Source organism: Melanotaenia boesemani, chromosome 9 (genome assembly GCF_017639745.1).
Source record: "Melanotaenia boesemani isolate fMelBoe1 chromosome 9, fMelBoe1.pri, whole genome shotgun sequence".
NCBI lineage: Eukaryota > Metazoa > Chordata > Actinopteri > Atheriniformes > Melanotaeniidae > Melanotaenia > Melanotaenia boesemani.
The window spans coordinates 17,472,132-17,492,235 of record NC_055690.1 but is presented as its reverse complement, the minus strand read 5'-3'; the positions used below and the strand labels follow the sequence as shown (position 1 = coordinate 17,492,235).

At 40.0% G+C, this 20,104-nt stretch overlaps 2 protein-coding genes across 6 annotated transcripts in view; both read left to right on the top strand.

Moving 5' to 3' along the window:
- The first annotated feature begins 617 nt into the window (after positions 1-617).
- The window catches only part of LOC121646025 (extracellular calcium-sensing receptor-like), a 32,998-nt gene continuing 13,511 nt past the window's right edge, over positions 618-20,104 (top strand). The window contains exons 1-10 of one of the 5 annotated variants that reach the window (XM_041994882.1): positions 618-727; positions 829-1,123; positions 1,228-1,314; positions 1,531-1,800; positions 1,995-2,195; positions 2,278-2,553; positions 2,696-2,923; positions 3,013-3,136; positions 4,872-5,732; positions 18,362-18,575. In XM_041994882.1, the coding sequence (XP_041850816.1) occupies positions 618-727; positions 829-1,123; positions 1,228-1,314; positions 1,531-1,800; positions 1,995-2,195; positions 2,278-2,553; positions 2,696-2,923; positions 3,013-3,136; positions 4,872-5,732; positions 18,362-18,411 (2,502 nt within the window). In that variant the 3' untranslated portion in view covers positions 18,412-18,575. Of the gene's footprint in view, positions 728-828; positions 1,124-1,227; positions 1,315-1,530; positions 1,801-1,994; positions 2,196-2,277; positions 2,554-2,695; positions 2,924-3,012; positions 3,137-4,871; positions 5,733-14,549; positions 14,788-15,011; positions 15,307-15,459; positions 15,547-15,717; positions 15,988-16,177; positions 16,385-16,481; positions 16,758-16,963; positions 17,192-17,278; positions 17,403-17,500; positions 18,576-20,104 lie in introns of those variants that run through there. The other 4 variants (XR_006011548.1, XM_041994881.1, XM_041994883.1 and 1 more) reach the window with 4 other exon arrangements.
- Positions 8,154-12,930, top strand: LOC121646027 (extracellular calcium-sensing receptor-like). The gene is made up of 9 exons (XM_041994885.1): positions 8,154-8,278; positions 8,528-8,822; positions 8,925-9,011; positions 9,228-9,497; positions 9,757-9,957; positions 10,061-10,330; positions 11,477-11,704; positions 11,809-11,932; positions 12,008-12,930. The coding sequence occupies exons 1-9, from the start codon at positions 8,169-8,171 to the stop codon at positions 12,919-12,921; spliced, it is 2,499 nt and encodes an 832-aa protein (XP_041850819.1). The 5' UTR covers positions 8,154-8,168; the 3' UTR covers positions 12,922-12,930.

The window sequence follows — 20,104 nt, the reverse complement described above, 5'->3', positions numbered from 1 at the left end:
GACTTTTACCAATGACTCATTTACAGAATTACACATATACACCATAACTTTAACCCTTCTCAGCTGTCATGGAGTGTATTCTGATAAATGAGATAAAAAGATAAATTACTCTGTTGTTATAATTAATTATCCTCATTATCTCGAGATAATGATTAACAAAAGAATAATAGTCAAGCACGGCTGCTCTCAGCTTTTGTACTACACAGCTCATAGTGTTCAGTAAAAGACAACACAAGATGATCTCCAGCTTTCAAGAATGACACATTTAAGACTTATAAAGGATTTAAGAAAAATAACATTATGTCAAATATCCTATAACATTATTTATTTCTTCCATATTGAATAATCATGCCATTCAGTGTCTTCAGAGCTTATTTGGTATGAGTATGCCCTTCCCTAACTATGATGAAAGCCATCAAGGGAGATGGCCCAGCATATAAAATGACCATTCATGAGGATAACAAGCAGTGGTGTACTGAGATGCAGTTATGGGGACATTTCTCCACACATCTTTGTCCTTCTATGTCTGCTTGATCTTGATATCATCCTTTTTCTTGTCAGACTCTTCTCCTCTTTTTACATCTTGCAAATTGAGAGGACGGTTTCACCTCAATGAAATGCACTCGCCTGGTGATGTGATTCTAGGAGGACTGTTTGAAGTCCATTACACCTCTTTCTTCCCTGAGCTCACATTTACCTCAACACCACATAAACTCAGCTGTCAGGGGTAAGTACTACACTCATGAAGCAGACGACAGACAGAATAAATCACTGCTGCTTGTCTACATAGTTTGCTTTTTTGTGTTTAATTGTAACATTTCGTGTCAGCTTTGACCCTCCAGGATTTAGGCATGCAATGACTATGGCTTTTGCCATTGATGAAATCAACAAAAACCCCAACCTGCTTCCTAATGTGACTTTGGGATACAGCCTTTATGACAACTGTGCTACACTTGTAATTGGATTCAGTGCTGCGTTATCTCTGGCCACTGGTCGAGATGAACAATTTTTGCTACAAGACAACTGTTTTGGTAGCCCCCCAGTGCTGGGGATTGTGGGTGATTCCTTCTCAACATTTTCTATTGCCACCTCTGATGTTATAGGTTTATTCAGATTGCCTCTTGTAAGTATTGTTACCTCAGTTTTAGCTGTGCTCAAATAAGAATTAAATGTTACATATTTGCTGGAGTCCTTTAATATGGATTTTAACTGCATATTTCTTGAAAGGTGAGTTACTTTGCTACATGTTCCTGCCTAAGTGATCGCCAAAGGTTTCCATCTTTCTTCAGAACTATTCCAAGTGATTCTTTCCAGGTGAGACCGGTTAAGAAATAATATACAAGATAAGTTTAACAGGAAATGCTGTATTAAAACCAAAGTACTATTTTTGTTTTGAGCTCAAAGACTGCATGGATTTAAACTAAGTATAATACCATTATTGTGATTTTATTGAATGGATAAATGAGTAGACATTTCCACTGAAAATGTGCTGCAATACCATTCTATACAGTAATCCTTTCCCTCCAATAGGTGCATGCCATGATTCAGATTTTAAAACGCTTTGGCTGGACGTGGGCTGGTCTGCTGGTCAGTGATGATGACTATGGACTCCATGTTGCCCAGTCATTTCAAACAGAGTTGGTTCAGTCTGGTGGGGGATGTCTGGCTTACTCAGAGATTTTACCCTGGGGTGAAAACCAAGCTGAATTCAGAAGGATTGTGGAAGTGATGAAGAAGTCCACAGCTCGTGTGGTAATCGTCTTTGCACATCAGATACACATGATTCAGTTAATGGAAGAGGTATCTATCTATCTATCTATCTATCTATCTATCTATCTATCTATCTATCTATCTATCTATCTATCTATCTATCTATCTATCTATCTATCTATCTATCTATCTATCTATCTATCTATCTATCTATCTATCTATGTGTCTGTCTATCTGTCTGTCTGTCTATCTATCTATCTAGCTATCTCTTATTTAACGAATAGGTGGTGAAACAGAATGTGACAGGTCTGCAATGGATGGCCAGTGAAGCTTGGACATCAGCCGCTGTGCTCCAACAACCCCATCTCATGCCGTTCTTGGGTGGCACGCTGGGTATTGCCATCCGTCGAGGTGAAATCTCAGGACTCAGAGATTTTCTCTTAAGAATTCGTCCTGATATCAACAGCAACAATGAAAATAACATGGTAATTCATTTTAAGTTGGAACTGTAGTTGCTTAGTTAAATGATGGGAATGTGTTTCAGACTTTTTTAAAATTATTTTTCAGGTAAGGCAGTTTTGGGAACACACTTTTGAGTGCAGATTTGCACCACCTCCAGCTGGTTGGGTGGAAGCTGGAGGAGCTCTGTGCACTGGAGAAGAAGATCTTGAGACTGTGGAAACTGAGTTTTTGGATGTCTCAAACCTCAGGCCTGAGTACAATATTTACAAGGCTGTGTATGCTCTGGCATATGCCCTTAATGACATGCTGCAATGTGAGCCAGGGAGAGGGCCTTTTGATAGGTACAGCTGTGCTTCTTTACAACGACTGGAGCCCTGGCAGGTGTGAAGTCAATACACTCTGCACCATTTTAGATGGTTAGGCTGAAGAAATAAAATAGCTTGAAATATTATTGGGTGTATTATGGGATGTATTTTTTCCTTGTTACGATACTGATCTCTTTATATCTTACCTATGTCTGCAGCTCATGTATTACTTGGAAAAGGTCACCTTTACAACATCATTTGGAGATCAAGTGTCATTTGACAAGAATGGTGATGCTTTACCTATATATGACATCATGAACTGGCTGTGGCTCCCTGATGGAGGAACTAAAGTTCAGAATGTGGGGGTTGTTAAAAAGACAACATTCAGCGGAGAAGAACTCACACTTGATGAAAACAAAATTTTCTGGAACTTTGACTCCAATCAGGTCCATATTCATTTATTGTTGCTCAAACATAGTTCTGCGTAACCTAAGAGAAATGTACTGTAGAACAAATCTGATGAATATCTCCTCAGCCGCCTCGATCAGTGTGCAGTGAGAGCTGTCCTCCAGGTACCCGCATGGCCAGAAAAAAAGGACAGCCTAAGTGCTGTTTTGACTGTGTCCCATGTTCTGAAGGAAAGTTCAGCAACACAACAGGTTGGTATCACTGTTTTTATAGTGGCCATTTTTATCATCATCCATCCTTAGACATTGCTGTGTTCATAGAAGGAGTTTAATCTCAGTGACATATACAAGAAAGTTACTAAAAATGTCTTATATAAAAAAAAATAAAAAATTAGGGCTGGGCACATTAACGCATTATTATCGCTTTAACATTAACGCTGTTCATGTTTTTATAATCACACGTTAATGCCATTTTTTTGTTTTTGTTTTGTTCTTGGTTTTTTTTTTTTTTCTTCAAACTTCTTGGTCACTGGCCACATACAGAGGCTTGCAGTCCATCTCGGTGCGTCTGATGTAATCAGGAGAGAGCGGGCTTATTTGAGTAGTGCACCCTAAAATATGTTTTTTGAGGTGTAAACAACATAGTATTACATAACTGTGTTGGAATCCACTTATACTGTTAAAAAAGTTGTATTTTTCCCATTTCTTTAAAAAGTGAGATTTTGTCAGTAAAAAATGGCTCATGACACCCCTTGCAGGGTAAAAGCAAGTTTTGTTTTTCGTGATGTAGAGCCCAACTTGAGCCGTACTTTGTGCTTCTCTCATCACAAGAAAATTTTATAAACCTCACAGCCCCCTCCCTCCAGAAAAAATTGGATGGGTCCTTGCCTATAAAACCGCGCCCATCAGGTCTTTAGATTGTTTTTAGTGACATTTAGTTCACATACCTTGGAAGGCTAGCCAAGTGCTTTATTTTTGTAAGCCATTTCAGATTTGCTGTTGACATTGCTGAAGTCCGCAGTGGCTTCTTGAAGTTCACATAAAATGGCAAGATTTCTCCCTACTGGATAATCACTGACCTTTTCAAAAAATTATTTGAACCCTTTAAGGCCCGACCCATGAAAAAATGGTAAGAAAAGGCTTTTTTCTTTTTTTTTTTTTAATATGAGGTCTATATTTGGCCCTGGTCTATATTTAACAAAAAATGTACATTTTTTTTTTGGAGGCGATATCTACCATTTATTATCATGTGATATTTTAAATATATTATAATATGGTTTTCTACTTAGGGGTATCTGTTAGGGAACAGAAGACAATTATCAGATAGTGTTTGGATTTTGAACAAAGTGTATGCCATAAATTTAGGCAAAATGTCTCAGAAACTGTATGTAAGAAATATGTCACGTAAGGCTCTTATGGGTTAAGTGATCATACAAAGATGCTGTTGTGATCATTGAGGCAGAAGTGGCGCTGCTGCCTTCAGTGGATTTTGCCTCCATGTTTCACAATTTGGTGACGCATGCGCAGTGCAGTGTGGTGGCTGGTGTTGCCAGATTTTGCCTGGAAGGCTCCATGGAAATCTGAGACTTTTGAACAAACTTCAATTGTTAGAGGACGCCGTTCACAAACGCCAGAATGAGCACTTTCACAATAATGTTCATCAGGCAGTAGACAGTACTCTCAGTTCATGTTTACGCAAAATATAAATTATTATTGTTATAGTTTTGATTATTACAACTATGACTATCAGTATTGTGCCTGAATAATCGTTTAATGAGGACTCAATGTTCAATGACATAATTGTGTCATGCCAACGAACGAACGAAAGAAAGAAAGAAAGAAAGAAAGAAAGAAAGAAAGAAAGAAAGAAAGAGAAAAAAAGAAAAAGAAAGAACCAGTCTTATTTGACAGTCTTATGCTTTCCTCTTACTAACCTGATTTAATTATAAAGGAGACCTTTCTTCTTTTTTTTTTTTTTTTTTTGTAGATTCTGTGGAGTGCATCAGTTGTCCAGAGGATTTCTGGTCCAGCCTTCAGCGTGACCACTGCATTCCTAAAATAACAGAGTTCCTGTCCTATCACGAACCTCTGGGTATCTGCTTGACAACTGCTTCATTGCTGGGAACATTTATTTGTACTGTTGTTTTAGGGATCTTCACCTGCCACCGCAGCACACCTGTGGTACGAGCCAACAACTCAGAACTGAGCTTCCTGCTTTTAGTGTCACTGAAACTGTGTTTCCTGTGTTCACTGCTTTTCATCGGACGACCCAGACTGTGGACATGCCAATTGAGACATGCAGCATTCGGGATCAGCTTTGTGCTTTCTGTGTCATGCATCCTGGTTAAAACCATGGTGGTGTTGGCTGTATTCAAATCCTCCAAGCCAGGAGGTGGAGCCAATCTCAAGTGGTTTGGTGCGATGCAGCAGAGAGGAACAGTTTTTGTTCTTACTTGTGTTCAAGCAGCAATCTGCACTGTATGGATTGTCACAGCCTCACCAGTCCCCCATAAAAACACACAATACCACAATAACAAGATAATTTATGAGTGTGTTGTTGGGTCTACAATAGGTTTCGCATTGTTACTGGGCTATATTGGCTTACTTGCTGTCATCAGTTTCCTGCTTGCATTTCTGGCAAGGAATCTGCCAGACAGTTTTAATGAGGCTAAACTCATCACATTCAGCATGCTGATATTCTGTGCTGTGTGGGTGGCCTTTGTTCCTGCTTATATTAACTCTCCAGGCAAATATGCAGATGCAGTGGAGATATTTGCCATACTCTCTTCCAGTTTTGGTCTCTTGGTGGCGCTGTTTGGACCCAAATGTTACATAATCTTGCTGAGACCAGAAAAAAACACAAAGAAAGCTATCATGGGTCGCACTACCAACAAGACATAAAAACAAATAAATAATCAAATAAACATTTCAGATTTTCTCATGACTTATCTGCATTTCAAAGCTATCATGTTTTATCAACATTTTTGAAGCAAGTAAATAAGCTTTGTGCAATACACTTTTTATGTCAATATTCTTTTTTTTTTTTTAGCTAACAATCTTGTGGTTTTGGTTTGTCAGCATTGTCGGACTTGGTATAAAGTAAATGGCTAACTTTACAAACTACTGTTTTGTTTTGTTGTTCCCCTTTTTTTTTAGTCTTTATTTATCCAAAATAAGCAACAGAAATGGGGTGTGACCCAGAAATGGACCACGCTGATTGATGGTCTGGACAACTGGGAGACCCAGTTCTTATGTTGTTGCTTGAACTACTTTGGTGGCCAGAAAAAGGCAAGGCTCGAAAAGACCTTGCCTCACACCACTGTCATCAGCAGTGCAACATCCTACTTCTCTAGCGGCCCAGCCCTCATCTCCATTGTCTCCATGAGCTCCATGGCCCAAGTTTCCAGTGTCATTTTCAGCTCATGGCCAGTGTCTCCTGAGTTGCCTCCAGCTCCAGGGCCCACGTTTGCTTTGTCGCCTCTAGCTCCATGTCTCCTGTTTCGCTTCCAGCTCCACAGCATCCTATGCCAGCTCCCAGGTCCCTTCCAGCACTTAAGAGTCCCATGCCCAGGACACGTCCAGCGCATCAGCTTCTCACGTCATGTCCAGTGGTTCAGCCATCCTTGCCACTGACACTTTCCGAGGAAACAGGAGCAAGGAGGCAACAGTGTCCGAGATGGGACACTCCCCATCCACCTCAAGTCTATGTTTTCAAAAGGGTGCTGGAATGAGATGTTCCTCATCCAGCTCGAGTCCATGTTTCCAAAGGGGTCCTGGAAAATAATGTTCCTCCATCTCCTGTGGTCCCTGTCTCTAAGGAAGTCACTCCTCCTCCCCCCTTGTTTCCTTTCTCTGAAGGGATCGCTGTCACTAGTGCACCTGGTTTGATTTAGCTAACTCACTTCACCTGTTTATTGTTAGTTCTCCTCTGTGTACATACAGCCCTCAGTTTCATTTATTTTCCACCAGTTCATTGTAGTCTGTGTCATGTACCCATTGTGTTTCCCTATTCGTCTGTCTCAGTATTCACCATTAAAACCTTGTTTCTGCATTCCATCTGCCTCCTGCCTCTCCATCAGACTGTATTTGGGTCTTTATCTCATCCACGCCTCGACCCTGACTTAAATTAAATTAAATTAGATTAGTTTCAATTCACAACTAAGTAATCTCACTTTAAAGACACAGTCCAGTTTAATACAATTTGTTTTATTACAATTATATCTTAATTAAAATTCTAATTAGTGCAATTTATAATTACTGTGTTCATATAAGCCAATTCCTAAATATAATTGTTTAGCTAAGGAGTTAGTTAGTCCTTAAATTCTTTAAATGTGACCAAAACAGTTTTCCTGTACACTTTCAGCCCTAAAGGCAGAAGAAAGAATTGCAGTCAAAATCAGATGGTTTTTCAAGCTATAGTAGAAGGTGGGGCTGATCAATCTTTTATAATGAGTTTATTCACTTCCATGTTACATTTACTAAATAAAACCCCAACATGTTAAAACAGCACTTCAGTTCCTTGTTGGGTACAGGATATAAAAACACTAGCCTAAGTAAAGATAACTTTGTTTTCCTCTGGAAAATGTTGTTTGATAGGAAGTTAAAAAAAAGGGCACTTAGTGGTAATATTGCCCCCAATTGTTTCCAAAAGTCTTATTGATTTTACAGTAAGATGTGTAGATTTATTTTAAATATATCATAAGTTAAGCCTCTGATATTAAAAAAGATGTAATAATCTGTGCATTAAATAGTGAAGTTATATATATATATATAGTTATATATAGGTGAAGTTATATATATATATATATATATATATATATATATAAACACACATACATACTGTACATATATATTCAAATAAATATATTCAAAGAATGATAGAATATTGAGCTCAGCTTTGAAAGAAAGAAACTACCTCTTTAAAAAAAAATACAAGAACTAAATATGAACGTACAATATAGGAAATATTTTTGTGTTTTTATACCCTCAGTAATATTTCATTGCATTTGCAACATTTCAGCGTGTTTATTTGGTCCTACCTCTTTTCATAATGAATGTTGTGAATGATTAAACAATTACTATGCCAGGTGGTGGCATCACTACACATATAAAACTGAGTGACCTCACATGAAGGGAAGCAAAAAGGTTCGCAAGGAGGAGAGTAATTATGGGGGCATTTCTGTTCACATATGTACTTGGGATTTTCTACTTTATCTTTTTATACCCTGTGTGCTCCTCTCTTTCCTCAACCTGTAACTTAAGAAGGAAGTTTTATCTGAATGAAATGCACAAACCCGGTGATGTGATTCTGGGTGGGCTGTTTGAAGTCCACTACACTTCTGTCTTTCCTGAACAGACATTTACCTCAAAGCCACAACAGCCCATCTGCAAAGGGTGAGTATGACACACTTACAAGAAAAGCAAAGATGCACAAATTAAACTCTCTCGCTAGTAAAACTTTTTGTTTTGTTTTGTGTTTGTGTGTGTTTTGTGTTTGTTTTTTGTTTTCGTTTTAACATGGATCTGCAAATTTATCCATTTATAAGAATTGCATTATGTGTATTTTCACACACGCAGGACATGCCCTCAATTTCAGGTTGATGCATTTCATTTAGAGGTTAACTATGAACTTTTCTTTCTTAGTTTTGACACATTAGGGTTCAGGCATGCCATGACCATGGCCTTTGCCATTGATGAGATCAACAAGAACTCCAATCTGCTTCCAAACATGACACTGGGATACAGTATTTATGATAACTGTGGTGCACTTGTTGTTGGATTCAGTGGTGCCTTATCACTGGCCAGTGGCCAGGAAAACCAGTTTCAGCTCCAGCAAAACTGTTCAGGAACCCCTCCGGTCCTGGGGATTGTTGGCGATCACTATTCAACTTTTTCTATTGCTATTGCCAATGTGCTAGGTTTATACAAAATGCCTCTTGTAAGTTTTAAGTTTCCAGTTTTCTGTCTTTTTTATTAATATTTTTAATGATGTTTATTCAAATACTTTTAATGACTTTATGAAGTTTCTATTTATTTATAGGTGAGTTATTTTGCCACATGTTCCTGCCTGAGTGATCGGCAGCGATTTCCAACCTTCTTTAGAACAATCCCAAGTGATGCTTTTCAGGTGAAACACAATTACCTCGGAAAATTTAAAGTACATGTATTTCAGACAATTGTCTGAATAAATAACTAGTACTAAATGATACAGCCTTTATTTTATTTGATGTTGACAAATGTACCAAGTTTAATAGAGAAATATATAGGAGTTTTCTATAGCTTGTTCTAAAAGAATACACTAGTCCACACACTAATGTTTTAATGCTCATGTGCTCACATATAGGTGCGTGCTATGATTCAGATTCTCAAACACTTCGGCTGGACGTGGGTAGGTCTGCTGGTCAGTGATGATGATTATGGACGTCATGTTGCCCAGTCCTTTCAATCAGACCTGCCTAAATCTGGTGGAGGTTGCCTGGCCTACCTTGAGGTTTTACCCTGGGACAGTAATCCAAGTGAACTCAAAAGGATTGTACATTTGATTAAAAAATCAACCGCTCGTGTTGTCATTGTGTTTGCACATGAGATTCACATGATTCAACTGATGGAAGAGGTAAGAAATTAAATTTAGTTAAATATTAATCTATAATTTAAATTATATTGATTAACTATTCTGATTATTTTTTGTCATGCTCCAAAAAAATTTCTTCACTATGTATTATTGCCTAACAAAAAATATTGTTATGTATAATAATAAAAAGGCTCTTCAAAAAGTCAAGCCATCATCCATCTTACAAATGCTCAAATTACCCATAATGCTTAAAAATACAGTCCCTTTCTCTGAATGGATAAAAGAATTCTTTAAAATTTAGGTGGCGAGGCAGAATGTAACAGGTCGACAGTGGATTGCCAGTGAAACCTGGACATTAGCATCTGTACTCCAGACTTCAGAGCTAATGCCATACCTGAGCGGCACATTGGGCATCGCCATCCGTCGAGGAGATATACCAGGGCTCAGGGAGTTCCTGTTCCAAATAAATCCTGACCAAAATGATAACAATAAAAATAACATGGTGAGAATTTAATCTTAAACCCCATCTAAAGTAAAAGACATAAACTAAGTAAACAAGGTAATGAAAGTGATGTTTTTAGTAAATTTATTTTATTATGTTTCAGGTGAGGCAGTTTTGGGAACATACATTTCAGTGCAAATTTGATCCAGCAGATTGGATAGAAACTGAGGGAGCGCTGTGCACTGCAGAAGAAGATATTACACATATTGAGACTGAGTTTTTGGATCTTTCTAACCTCAGGCCTGAGTACAATGTGTACAAGGCTGTGTATTCACTGGCTCATGCCCTTGATGACCTGCTGCACTGTGAGTCTGGAAGAGGGCCTTTCAGAGGACACAGCTGTGCCACTTTGCAAACTCTGGAGCCATGGCAGGTGTGATATCCGCTCACTTTTTATTTCTATTCTTGTAAAGTGCTACACCCTGATATTATAGTTAGCATGGATTGTTAAGAAAAGGCACATTATCTAATCATAAAGGTGATATGTTTGCTATTAGTTATTAACAGTCTTAAATTGTAAGCAGCTTCTTTCCTTCTAATTGCTGAAAATATGGTCCAGCTTCCCCTTGATCTGGAATTGGTTTAGAAAGTGAATGAATGAAAAATTATTAGTATTAGATATCTACAGATACACTATACACCTCAAATTTAGCCTGATAGCTGCAGCTAGCTTTTCAGCAAGGATAACATCAGGCAGTAGCTGATATTTATATGGTGTATCCTGGCTGTGCTGCTTTGACTTTGAAGATAGCTTTAAGTAATTTCTTAAAACAAATTTGTGCTCATTCAAAAATAGTCTGATGAAACATTATAATATTTTTATTGCATATTTTATGGTTTCTCTGGAATTAATGGGGTGACAAAATGCAATTGGTCGAACTAAACATACCTGTGTGTGGGAATGTAAGCAGCTCTTACTGGGAGAAATGGTTTTTTGTTCAGATGTGGAAGAACGCGTTAAAAGTTCTGTTAGAAATATGATTAACCCAAGACCGCTTGGATCAGATGCAGCTCCATCCGCTTGGATCAGATGCAGCTCCATGGTTTTCTCTTATGAGGTGGAAACAGAAGTTGACCTGCATTAGCCACTTAGTTAATGCTCTCCAGACTCCTTCTTCCGAAACACTGTTTTCTCTGATTGGTCAAAACTGCCGGAGGACTGATTAAACTTCAGACATATGGTTATTTCTTACACTCTGATGTAAACAAGTAAGGGAAGAAAAGCCAGAAATGAAAACATGTCAGTTCAGACAATGAAGAAATAGGGAATAAATTCCATTGGTCTGAATAATGTATTTTGAATGTTTTAAATTTTCACAAGATATGTGTTTGATCCCATTAACACATATTGCCCACTTTGAAAAAAGCAAAAAAATATAAAGTATTCTGATTTTGCAGCAATTGTTCCCTTCAGTAGGACAACTGAAATGTTTCCATCAAAATAAAGTTATATAAAGTGTAAAACTGCCCAGTCTTTCAATCCTAATGTGTTTTAATTGTCTCTCTATTCCATGTATAGCTTGTACATTATCTGCAAAAAGTAAACTTCACCACATCATTTGGTGACCACGTGTCCTTTGATGAGAATGGGGATGCATTACCAATTTATGATGTTATGAACTGGCTGTGGCTACCTGATGGAAGAACTAACGTTCAGAATGTGGGCGAGGTGAAGAGGTCAATTTCCGGAAGTGAAGAACTCACACTTGATGAATATAAAATCGTCTGGAACTCTAAATCAAAAGAGGTCATTTCTTTCTTTCAGATTGTATCTCTCATTCATTTTCTTCTTAGATCATTGCAGATTATGAACATATTATGGATTGACAATTTCACTTTCTCTTCTTCCAGCCACCTCGGTCAGTGTGCAGTGAAAACTGTCCACCAGGTACCCGCATTTCCAGGAAAAAGGGGCAACCTGAATGCTGCTTTAGCTGTATCCCCTGTTCTAATGGAAAAATAACCAATAATACTAGTAGGTGTTGATGTTTAAAATGTTTTATATGTAACATGTATTGTTTATATCTCACTTTAATCTCTGTTTTCTTAGACTCCTTAGAGTGCATCAGTTGTCCAGAGGACTTCTGGTCCAGCCCTCAACGTGACCATTGCATTCCTAAAATAACAGAGTTCCTCTCTTATCAAGAGCCTTTGGGTATCTGTTTGACATCTACTTCATTGCTGGGTACATTTATCTGTGCCGTTGTCCTAGGGATCTTCACTTATCATCGCAGAACACCTATAGTACGAGCCAACAACTCTGAACTGAGCTTCCTGCTCTTAGTGTCACTCAAACTGTGTTTCCTGTGTTCGTTGCTTTTCATCGGACGACCCAGACTGTGGACATGCCAACTGAGACATGCAGCATTCGGGATCAGCTTTGTGCTTTGTGTATCGTGCATCCTGGTTAAAACCATGGTGGTGTTGGCTGTGTTCAAATCATCCAAACCAGGAGGTGGAGCCAATCTCAAATGGTTTGGTGCGATGCAGCAGAGAGGAACAGTTCTAGTTTTCACTTTCATCCAAGCAGCCATCTGCACTGCTTGGCTTGTCTCTTCCTCACCAACCCCTTATAAAAACACCCAATATTATGATGACAAGATAGTTTATGAGTGTGTAGTTGGGTCCACTATTGGTTTTGCTGTGTTAATGGGTTACATTGGCTTATTGGCTACTCTTAGCTTTCTCTTGGCTTTTCTGGTAAGAAATCTTCCCAACAACTTTAATGAAGCCAAACTCATCACATTCAGCATGCTGATCTTCTGTGCTGTGTGGGTGGCCTTTGTTCCTGCTTATATCAACTCTCCAGGCAAATATGCAGATGCAGTGGAGGTATTCGCCATCTTGGCCTCCAGTTTTGGTCTCTTATTGGCGCTGTTTGGACCCAAATGTTACTTAATCTTGATGAGACCAGACAAAAACACAAGAAAAGCTATCATGGGTCATACAACAACCAAGTCATAAAAATAGTGCAATCTTCACCTTCCTCTTTGTATTTTGATGTTAGCAATAAACATCACACTGCACTTCAAGCAATAAATAAATGATATGTGAAGAAGATGGTCATTCACGTTGTTCTTTCACAAGCATTTAAGGTTTTCAACCCTCAACAATCAATTGATATCACACATAAATTAATTTGATTCTACAGCTGTGTATGCAGCGGTGACCTGTGCTGTTCAGAAACTGGTGAAATTTACATGGATTGAACAGCAAATCTAAAAACTAAGGAAGTCATTAATTTGGCTCTTTCCTCTAAAAATGACTATTTATATTAAATTAGCAGCACCTGTTGTTGTTTAAAACAGTTTTACATTTAGATAAATATTCCTATCAACCACTGATCTTCAAAATCTTAGACTGTAATTATAATATTATCTTACTGTATAATTTTAGTTGTCAACACAAACTCATCTCTACTGACTCATCAAGGATAGTGATGAAAGATAAGAATGTGCAGCCCTCTTCAGTTAAAAAATCATTTACTTACAACTTTCGCCATAGCAAAGGTTATGCCCTTTGCTATGGCGAAAGTTGTAAGCTATTGCTGAGACCAGAATTATCATTTTTCTGATGATTATCGGCACCAGAAAAGTCCACTTTAAAATGTAATAACTGCCTTTGAAGAGAAATCCAAAAGGAAGAGATTACAAAAGAGAAAAGAGATTCTATGTCACGTTTGTTTTCACACATACACCTATATCTAAGACATGCTGATCATTCTTGACCTTCATTTGAAACATCAGTACTGTGGACAGCAACATCAAGCTTACAAAAGAAAACACAATGTTTTTATCCTCTGCTATGAGGGAGATGGAAGTCTTAACATTTATTTATACCACAAATGTAGACCCATGGATAATTACGTGTGAAGTGTGTTGCGTTAGCTTTTTTGTACTAGGCTTTAGACAGGCCCACACCATGATCTTATATATGTATGCAGCAGCGTGGGTTCGTTTGTCTGTCAGTCTGTCTGTCTTTTAACATCATAACTCAAAAAGTTATGGATGGATTTTAATGAAATGTTCATAAAATCTCAGAAATGGAATAAGCAACATGTGATTAGATTTTGGGGGTGATTTGGATCCCCACCTGGATCTAGGGATTTTTTTAAGGATTATTTACTATCTCAGACCATTTTCTAATCTGCATTGTAATGAACTCTACCAGCCAGTCTGCCTTAGCTACCCTACTGGGGCCTAACTGCCCCAACAACAGTGTTGGGATCCCTTCAACCCATTTTTGCCATATATGATTTTAGTAATAAATACATTGTACTTTTTCCAATTAGGGAACATCAATTGCAGCACTGAGACCAACCATAATCGTTGGAAAAACCTTTATCAAACATTGCAGTCACAGCTGTCCTGGTGTGCTGCTACCATCTAGTGGATAATTTATTTATTGTAATATTCTAACATCTGTAGTCATTCTACTTTCATGCAAAATCATTGTGTAATGAAATGCATGTTAGGCCCTGCCCACAGTTCTTTTTTCTCTAATGGGTGTAAGATGAAACAAGACTGCAAACCAATAAAAGTGGGACAACTAAACATAAACTGGACTCAGAGAAGAGGGCAACCAGGTGAAAGTCATGTGGCCTATTTTACACACAAGCCTGCTCATGCTTGTGTTGTTTGAGTATGCTTTTTCTTCCACTGCATCCTCCTCTCACTTCTCCTCCACCTGTGAGTTACAGGGACAGTTTCATCTAAATGGGATGCACAAGGCGGGAGACGTGGTTCTGGGGGGACTGTTTCAAATTCACTTCTTTACCACCTTTCCCGACCTATCTTTTACCTCCAAGCCACAACAACTAACCTGCAATGGGTGAGTGTGTTAGGGTCACAGCAAATATAAGAATCTGGGAGAAATCTGGAACTGACAGAACAGCTGCAAAACTGATATCATACCTTCAAATTAGTCAATGTTTGTTTGCAGACATTTAAAACATTTTTAGGCAATTGTCTTCATTTATTTTGTAACAATGATTGTTCTGTGCAGTTGGCGTGGTTACATTTTTCTGTGTTAAACAGTAAAGTACTTTCTCTTAGTTTTGATGTTCTAGGATTTAGGCAGGTCCAGACCATGACTTTTGCCATTGATGAGATCAACAGAAACGTCAACCTGCTTCCAAATGTGACACTGGGATACAGTCTGTTTGATAACTGTCTCACTCTTGGAGTGGGATTCCGTGCAGCATTGGCATTACTCAATGGTCAAGAGGAGCAAATTACATTAAATAAGACCTGTGTGGGAAGCCCTCCAATTGTTGGGATCGTAGGTGATTCTTCATCAAGAAGCTCTATAGCCATCTCTAGTGTCTTAGGTTTGTACAGAGTACCTATGGTAAGTTTTTCATTTTACCATCTAATAATTCCTTGAATGATTTCATTTAAACTTTAAAACTTTTAAATGTCAAGTGTATAAAAGTGATACTATACTATATTTAGTGATAAAAGATTTTAATATTTTTAGAGTGTGTGTGTTTTTGCTTCACAGGTGAGTTATTTTGCCACATGCTCTTGCCTGAGTGACCGGCAGAAGTTTCCATCGTTCTTTAGGACAATTCCAAGTGATGCTTTCCAGGTATAAACCTTACAATAAGAAATATTATACAGAATGAAATTTTCTGTTTGACTAGTCACATACTTTTGTTATCAACTGAATTGTAAAATAGAAAACAAAACTGACCAAACTATATAAATAAATATATTTTGCTCCTGAACTCCACTTATTCCTCACTCTGTGCTCACTTAGGTGCGCGCTATGATTCAGATTCTAAAACATTTTGGCTGGACTTGGGCTGGTCTGCTGATCAGTGATGATGATTATGGACTCAATGCTGCCCGATCCTTCCAAACAGATCTCAGTCTGTCTGGTGCAGGCTGCCTGGCTTACTTAGAGGTCTTGCCATGGGAGAAAGACACAACTGAACTGAAGAGGATTGTGGATGTGATGAAGAAATCCACCGCCCGTGTGGTTATTGTGTTTGCACATGAGAATCAAATCATTAATTTCATGGAGGAGGTTGGTCTTGGTTTTATAGTCAGAAAATTTATTGTATGCTCCAGTTCTAAAAATACCCATAATTTCTCAGAGGAAAAACATACATTTTACCTGTAAAAGGGTAAAATCAGGGAATCAGCCTTTTGTAATTGATTTATGCAGTAATCTAGTGGCTTGGAAATCTAAGAGTATACATTTGGTAAATGCACAGGTGGTAAGACAGAATATGACGGGTCTGCAGTGGATGGCTAGTGAAGCCTGGACAGCTTCTGCCGTGCTTCAGACCCCTCATCTCATGCCATACTTGGGTGGAACACTGGGGATTGCTATTCGCCAAGGGGAAATACCAGGCCTCAAGGACTTTCTGCTGCAAACTCGTCCTGACCTACTTCATAACAACAGCTATGAAAATAGCATTGTGAGTTTTACCAGCATAAGCTGATCTTTTTTGTATCAGTGAAAAACAGTCAAAAGACAAGTATCACTGACAAGGTAGAGTTTTGCATTTATTACAGGTAAACCAGTTCTGGGAATTCACATTTCAGTGTAGATTTGCACCACCTTCATTAGACTGGGTGGAAGCTGGGGGAACATTGTGCACTGGAGAAGAAGATCTAGAGGCTGTGGAGACTGAGTTTTTGGATGTTTCTAATCTCAGGGCTGACTACAATGTGTACAAAGCTGTATATGCATTGGCATATGCCCTTAATGATGTGCTGCGGTGTGAGCAAGGGAGAGGGCCTTTTAGTGAGCACACATGTGCCACTTTGCAAACACTTCAGCCATGGCAGGTACACTATGCTCCTTCTGATTATGTGACTGAATCCTGTGTTTTACTAGTTTAGCCTGCAGGATGAAACTCAAAGTTTTCAAATGGATTATGAACTTACAAATGAGTTCTTAAAAAATGTTTTGCAAGATATCAATAAGAAGCTATTTGACATCACTCAAATTATTGCTTAGTTTATGTTTTCTTTTTTTTCTTCTTCTTTCTTAGCTTGTGTATTATCTGGAAAAAGTGAACTTCACTACATCATTTGGGGATCGAGTATCATTTGATGCGAAAGGTGATGCTTTACCAATATATGATGTTATGAACTGGTTGTGGCTCCCTGATGGAAGAACTGAAATTCAAAATGTGGGAGAAGTTAAAATATCAGAATTCAAAGGTGAAGAACTTATCATTGATGAAGACAAGATCTTCTGGAATTTGGAATCAAAAAAGGTTATATCCTATCGTTTTTCCTCTTTTATATTTCATCTTAGAAGGGTAAAAAATGCTAAAATAACAGAATCTTTTTTCCTCCCATAGCCTCCTCACTCAGTGTGCAGTGAGAACTGTCTACCAGGTACTCGCATGGTGAGAAGGAAGGGGGAACCTGAGTGCTGTTTTGACTGCATCCCTTGTTCGGAGGGAAAGATTATAAATATAACCAGTGGGTATCCATCTAACTTATTTTTATGACAGTATGGTTTGTTTGTTTGTTTTGTTTTAGCATGCAGTATATGTCACACTGTCTCCCCTTTTTGTTAGACTCCTTAGAGTGCATCAGTTGTCCAGAAGACTTCTGGTCCAGCCCTCAGCGTGACTACTGTGTTCCTAAAAAAACTGAGTTCCTCTCTTATCAGGAGCCCCTGGGTATCTGCTTGACGGCTGCATCTTTACTGGGAACATGTATTTGTGCTGTTGTCCTGGGAATCTTCACTTATCATCGCAGAACACCTATAGTACGAGCCAACAACTCAGAACTGAGCTTTCAGCTCTTAGTGTCACTCAAACTGTGTTTCCTGTGTTCACTGCTTTTCATCGGACGACCCAGACTGTGGACGTGCCAACTGAGACATGCAGCATTCGGGATCAGCTTTGTGCTTTGTGTATCGTGCATCCTGGTTAAAACCATGGTGGTGTTGGCTGTGTTCAAATCATCCAAGCCAGGAGGTGGAGCCAATCTCAAGTGGTTTGGTGCAATGCAGCAGAGAGGAACAGTTTTAGTTCTTACTTCTATTCAAGCAGCCATCTGCACTGCTTGGCTTGTCTCTTCCTCACCAACCCCTTTTAAAAACACCCAATATTATGATGACAAGATAGTTTATGAGTGTGTAGTTGGGTCCACTATTGGTTTTGCTGTATTACTTGGATACATTGGCTTATTGGCTCTTCTTAGCTTTCTGTTAGCATTTATGGGAAGGAATCTTCCAGATAACTTCAACGAAGCCAAACTCATCATATTCAGCATGCTGATCTTCTGTGCTGTGTGGGTGGCCTTTGTTCCTGTCTATATCAGCTCACCAGGCAAATATGCAGATGCAGTGGAGGTATTTGCCATTCTGGCTTCTAGTTTTGGTCTCTTGTTGGCGCTGTTTGGACCCAAATGTTACATAATCTTGCTGAGACCAGAAAGGAACACAAAGAAAGCTATTATGGGTCGAGGTATTAAATCATAAAAGAGCATGCACCCATTTTATAGGACAGACTGAATACTTTTTCTTTTTCTTTATAGGTCGATGTAATATTTCTAAAATTGTAGGAGAAAGAGCTGATGCCAAATTAATACTTTTAAATGTTAAGCATTCTAGGTAACATAATTCACAATAGATACAGTGAGATATTTTAAATCCATCCATCCATCCATCCATCCATTCTCTTCCGCTTATCCGGAGTCGGGTCGCGGGGGCAGCTGCCTAAGCAGGGAAACCAAGACTTCCCTCTCCCCGGCCACATTCACCAGCTCATCCGAAGGGATCCCGAGGCGTTCCCAGGCCAGCCGAGAGATGTAGTCTGTCCAGCGTGTCCTGGGTCTGCCCCGGGGCCTCCTTCAGGTGGGACATGCCCAGAACACCTCACCAGGGAGGCGTCCAGGAGGCATCCTAACCAGATGCCCGAGCCACCTCATCTGGCTCCTCTTGATGTGGAGGAGAAGCGGCTCTACTCTGAGCCCCTCCCGGATCACCGAGCTTCTCACCCTATCTCTAAGGGAGAGCCCGGCCACCCTGCGGAGGAAACTCATTTCGGCCGCTTGTATTCGAGATCTCGTTCTTTCGGTCATTACCCACAGCTCATGACCATAGGTGAGGGTAGGAACGTAGATCGACCGGTAAATCGAGAGCTTTGCCTTTTGGCTCAGCTCTCTCTTCACCACGACAGACCGATGCAGAGCCCGCATCACTGCGGACGCCGCACCGATCCGCCTGTCGATCTCTCGCTCCATCCTTCCCTCACTCGTGAACAAGACCCCAAGATATGTAAACTCCTCCACTTGGGGCAGGACCCCATCGCAGACCCGGAGAGAGCACTCCACCCTTTTCCAGCTGAGGACCATGGTCTCGGATTTGGAGGTGCTGATTCTCATCCCAGCCGCTTCACACTCGGCTGCGAATCGCTCCAGTGCGAGCTGAAGATCACGTCCCGATGAAGCCAACAGAACCACGTCATCCGCAAAGAGCAGAGACCCAATCCTGAGGCCACCGAACCGGATCCCCTCCACACCTCGGCTGCGCCTAGAAATTCTGTCCATAAAAGTTATGAACAGAATCGGTGACAAAGGACAGCCTTGGCGGAGTCCAACCTGCACTGGAAACGATTCTGATTTACTGCCGGCAATGCGGACCAAGCTCTGACACCGGTCGTACAGGGACCGGACAGCTCTTACAAGCGAGTCCCGCACTCCATACTCCCGGAGTAGCCCCCACAGGAGTCCCCGGGGAACACGGTCAAATGCCTTCTCCAAATCCACAAAACACATGTAGATTGGTTGGGCAAACTCCCATGCCCCCTCAAAGACCCCAAAGAGGGTGTAGAGCTGGTCCACTGTTCCACGACCGGGACGAAAACCACACTGCTCCTCCTCAATTCGAGGTTCGACTATCTGACGGACCCTCCTCTGCAGCACCCCTGAATAGACCTTACCGGGGAGGCTGAGGAGTGTGATCCCCCTGTAGTTGGAGCACACCCTCCGGTCCCCCTTTTTGAAGAGGGGGACCACCACCCCAGTCTGCCAGTCCAGGGGGACTGTCCCCGATGTCCACGCGATGCCGCAGAGGCGTGTCAACCAAGACAGCCCTACGGCATCCAGAGCCTTAAGGAACTCTGGGCGGACCTCATCCACCCCTGGGGCCTTGCCACCAAGGAGATTTTTAA

Bases quoted from the DNA above. Each gene is read 5' to 3' on its own strand.
- LOC121646027 (XM_041994885.1), top strand. From the start codon at position 8,169: ATGCACAAACCCGGTGATGTGATTCTGGGTGGGCTGTTTGAAGTCCAC. The intron at 9,012-9,227 runs GTGAAACACAAT...GCTCACATATAG, and splicing joins TCCCAAGTGATGCTTTTCAG to GTGCGTGCTATGATTCAGAT. The intron at 11,933-12,007 runs GTAGGTGTTGAT...CTGTTTTCTTAG, and splicing joins AAAAATAACCAATAATACTA to ACTCCTTAGAGTGCATCAGT.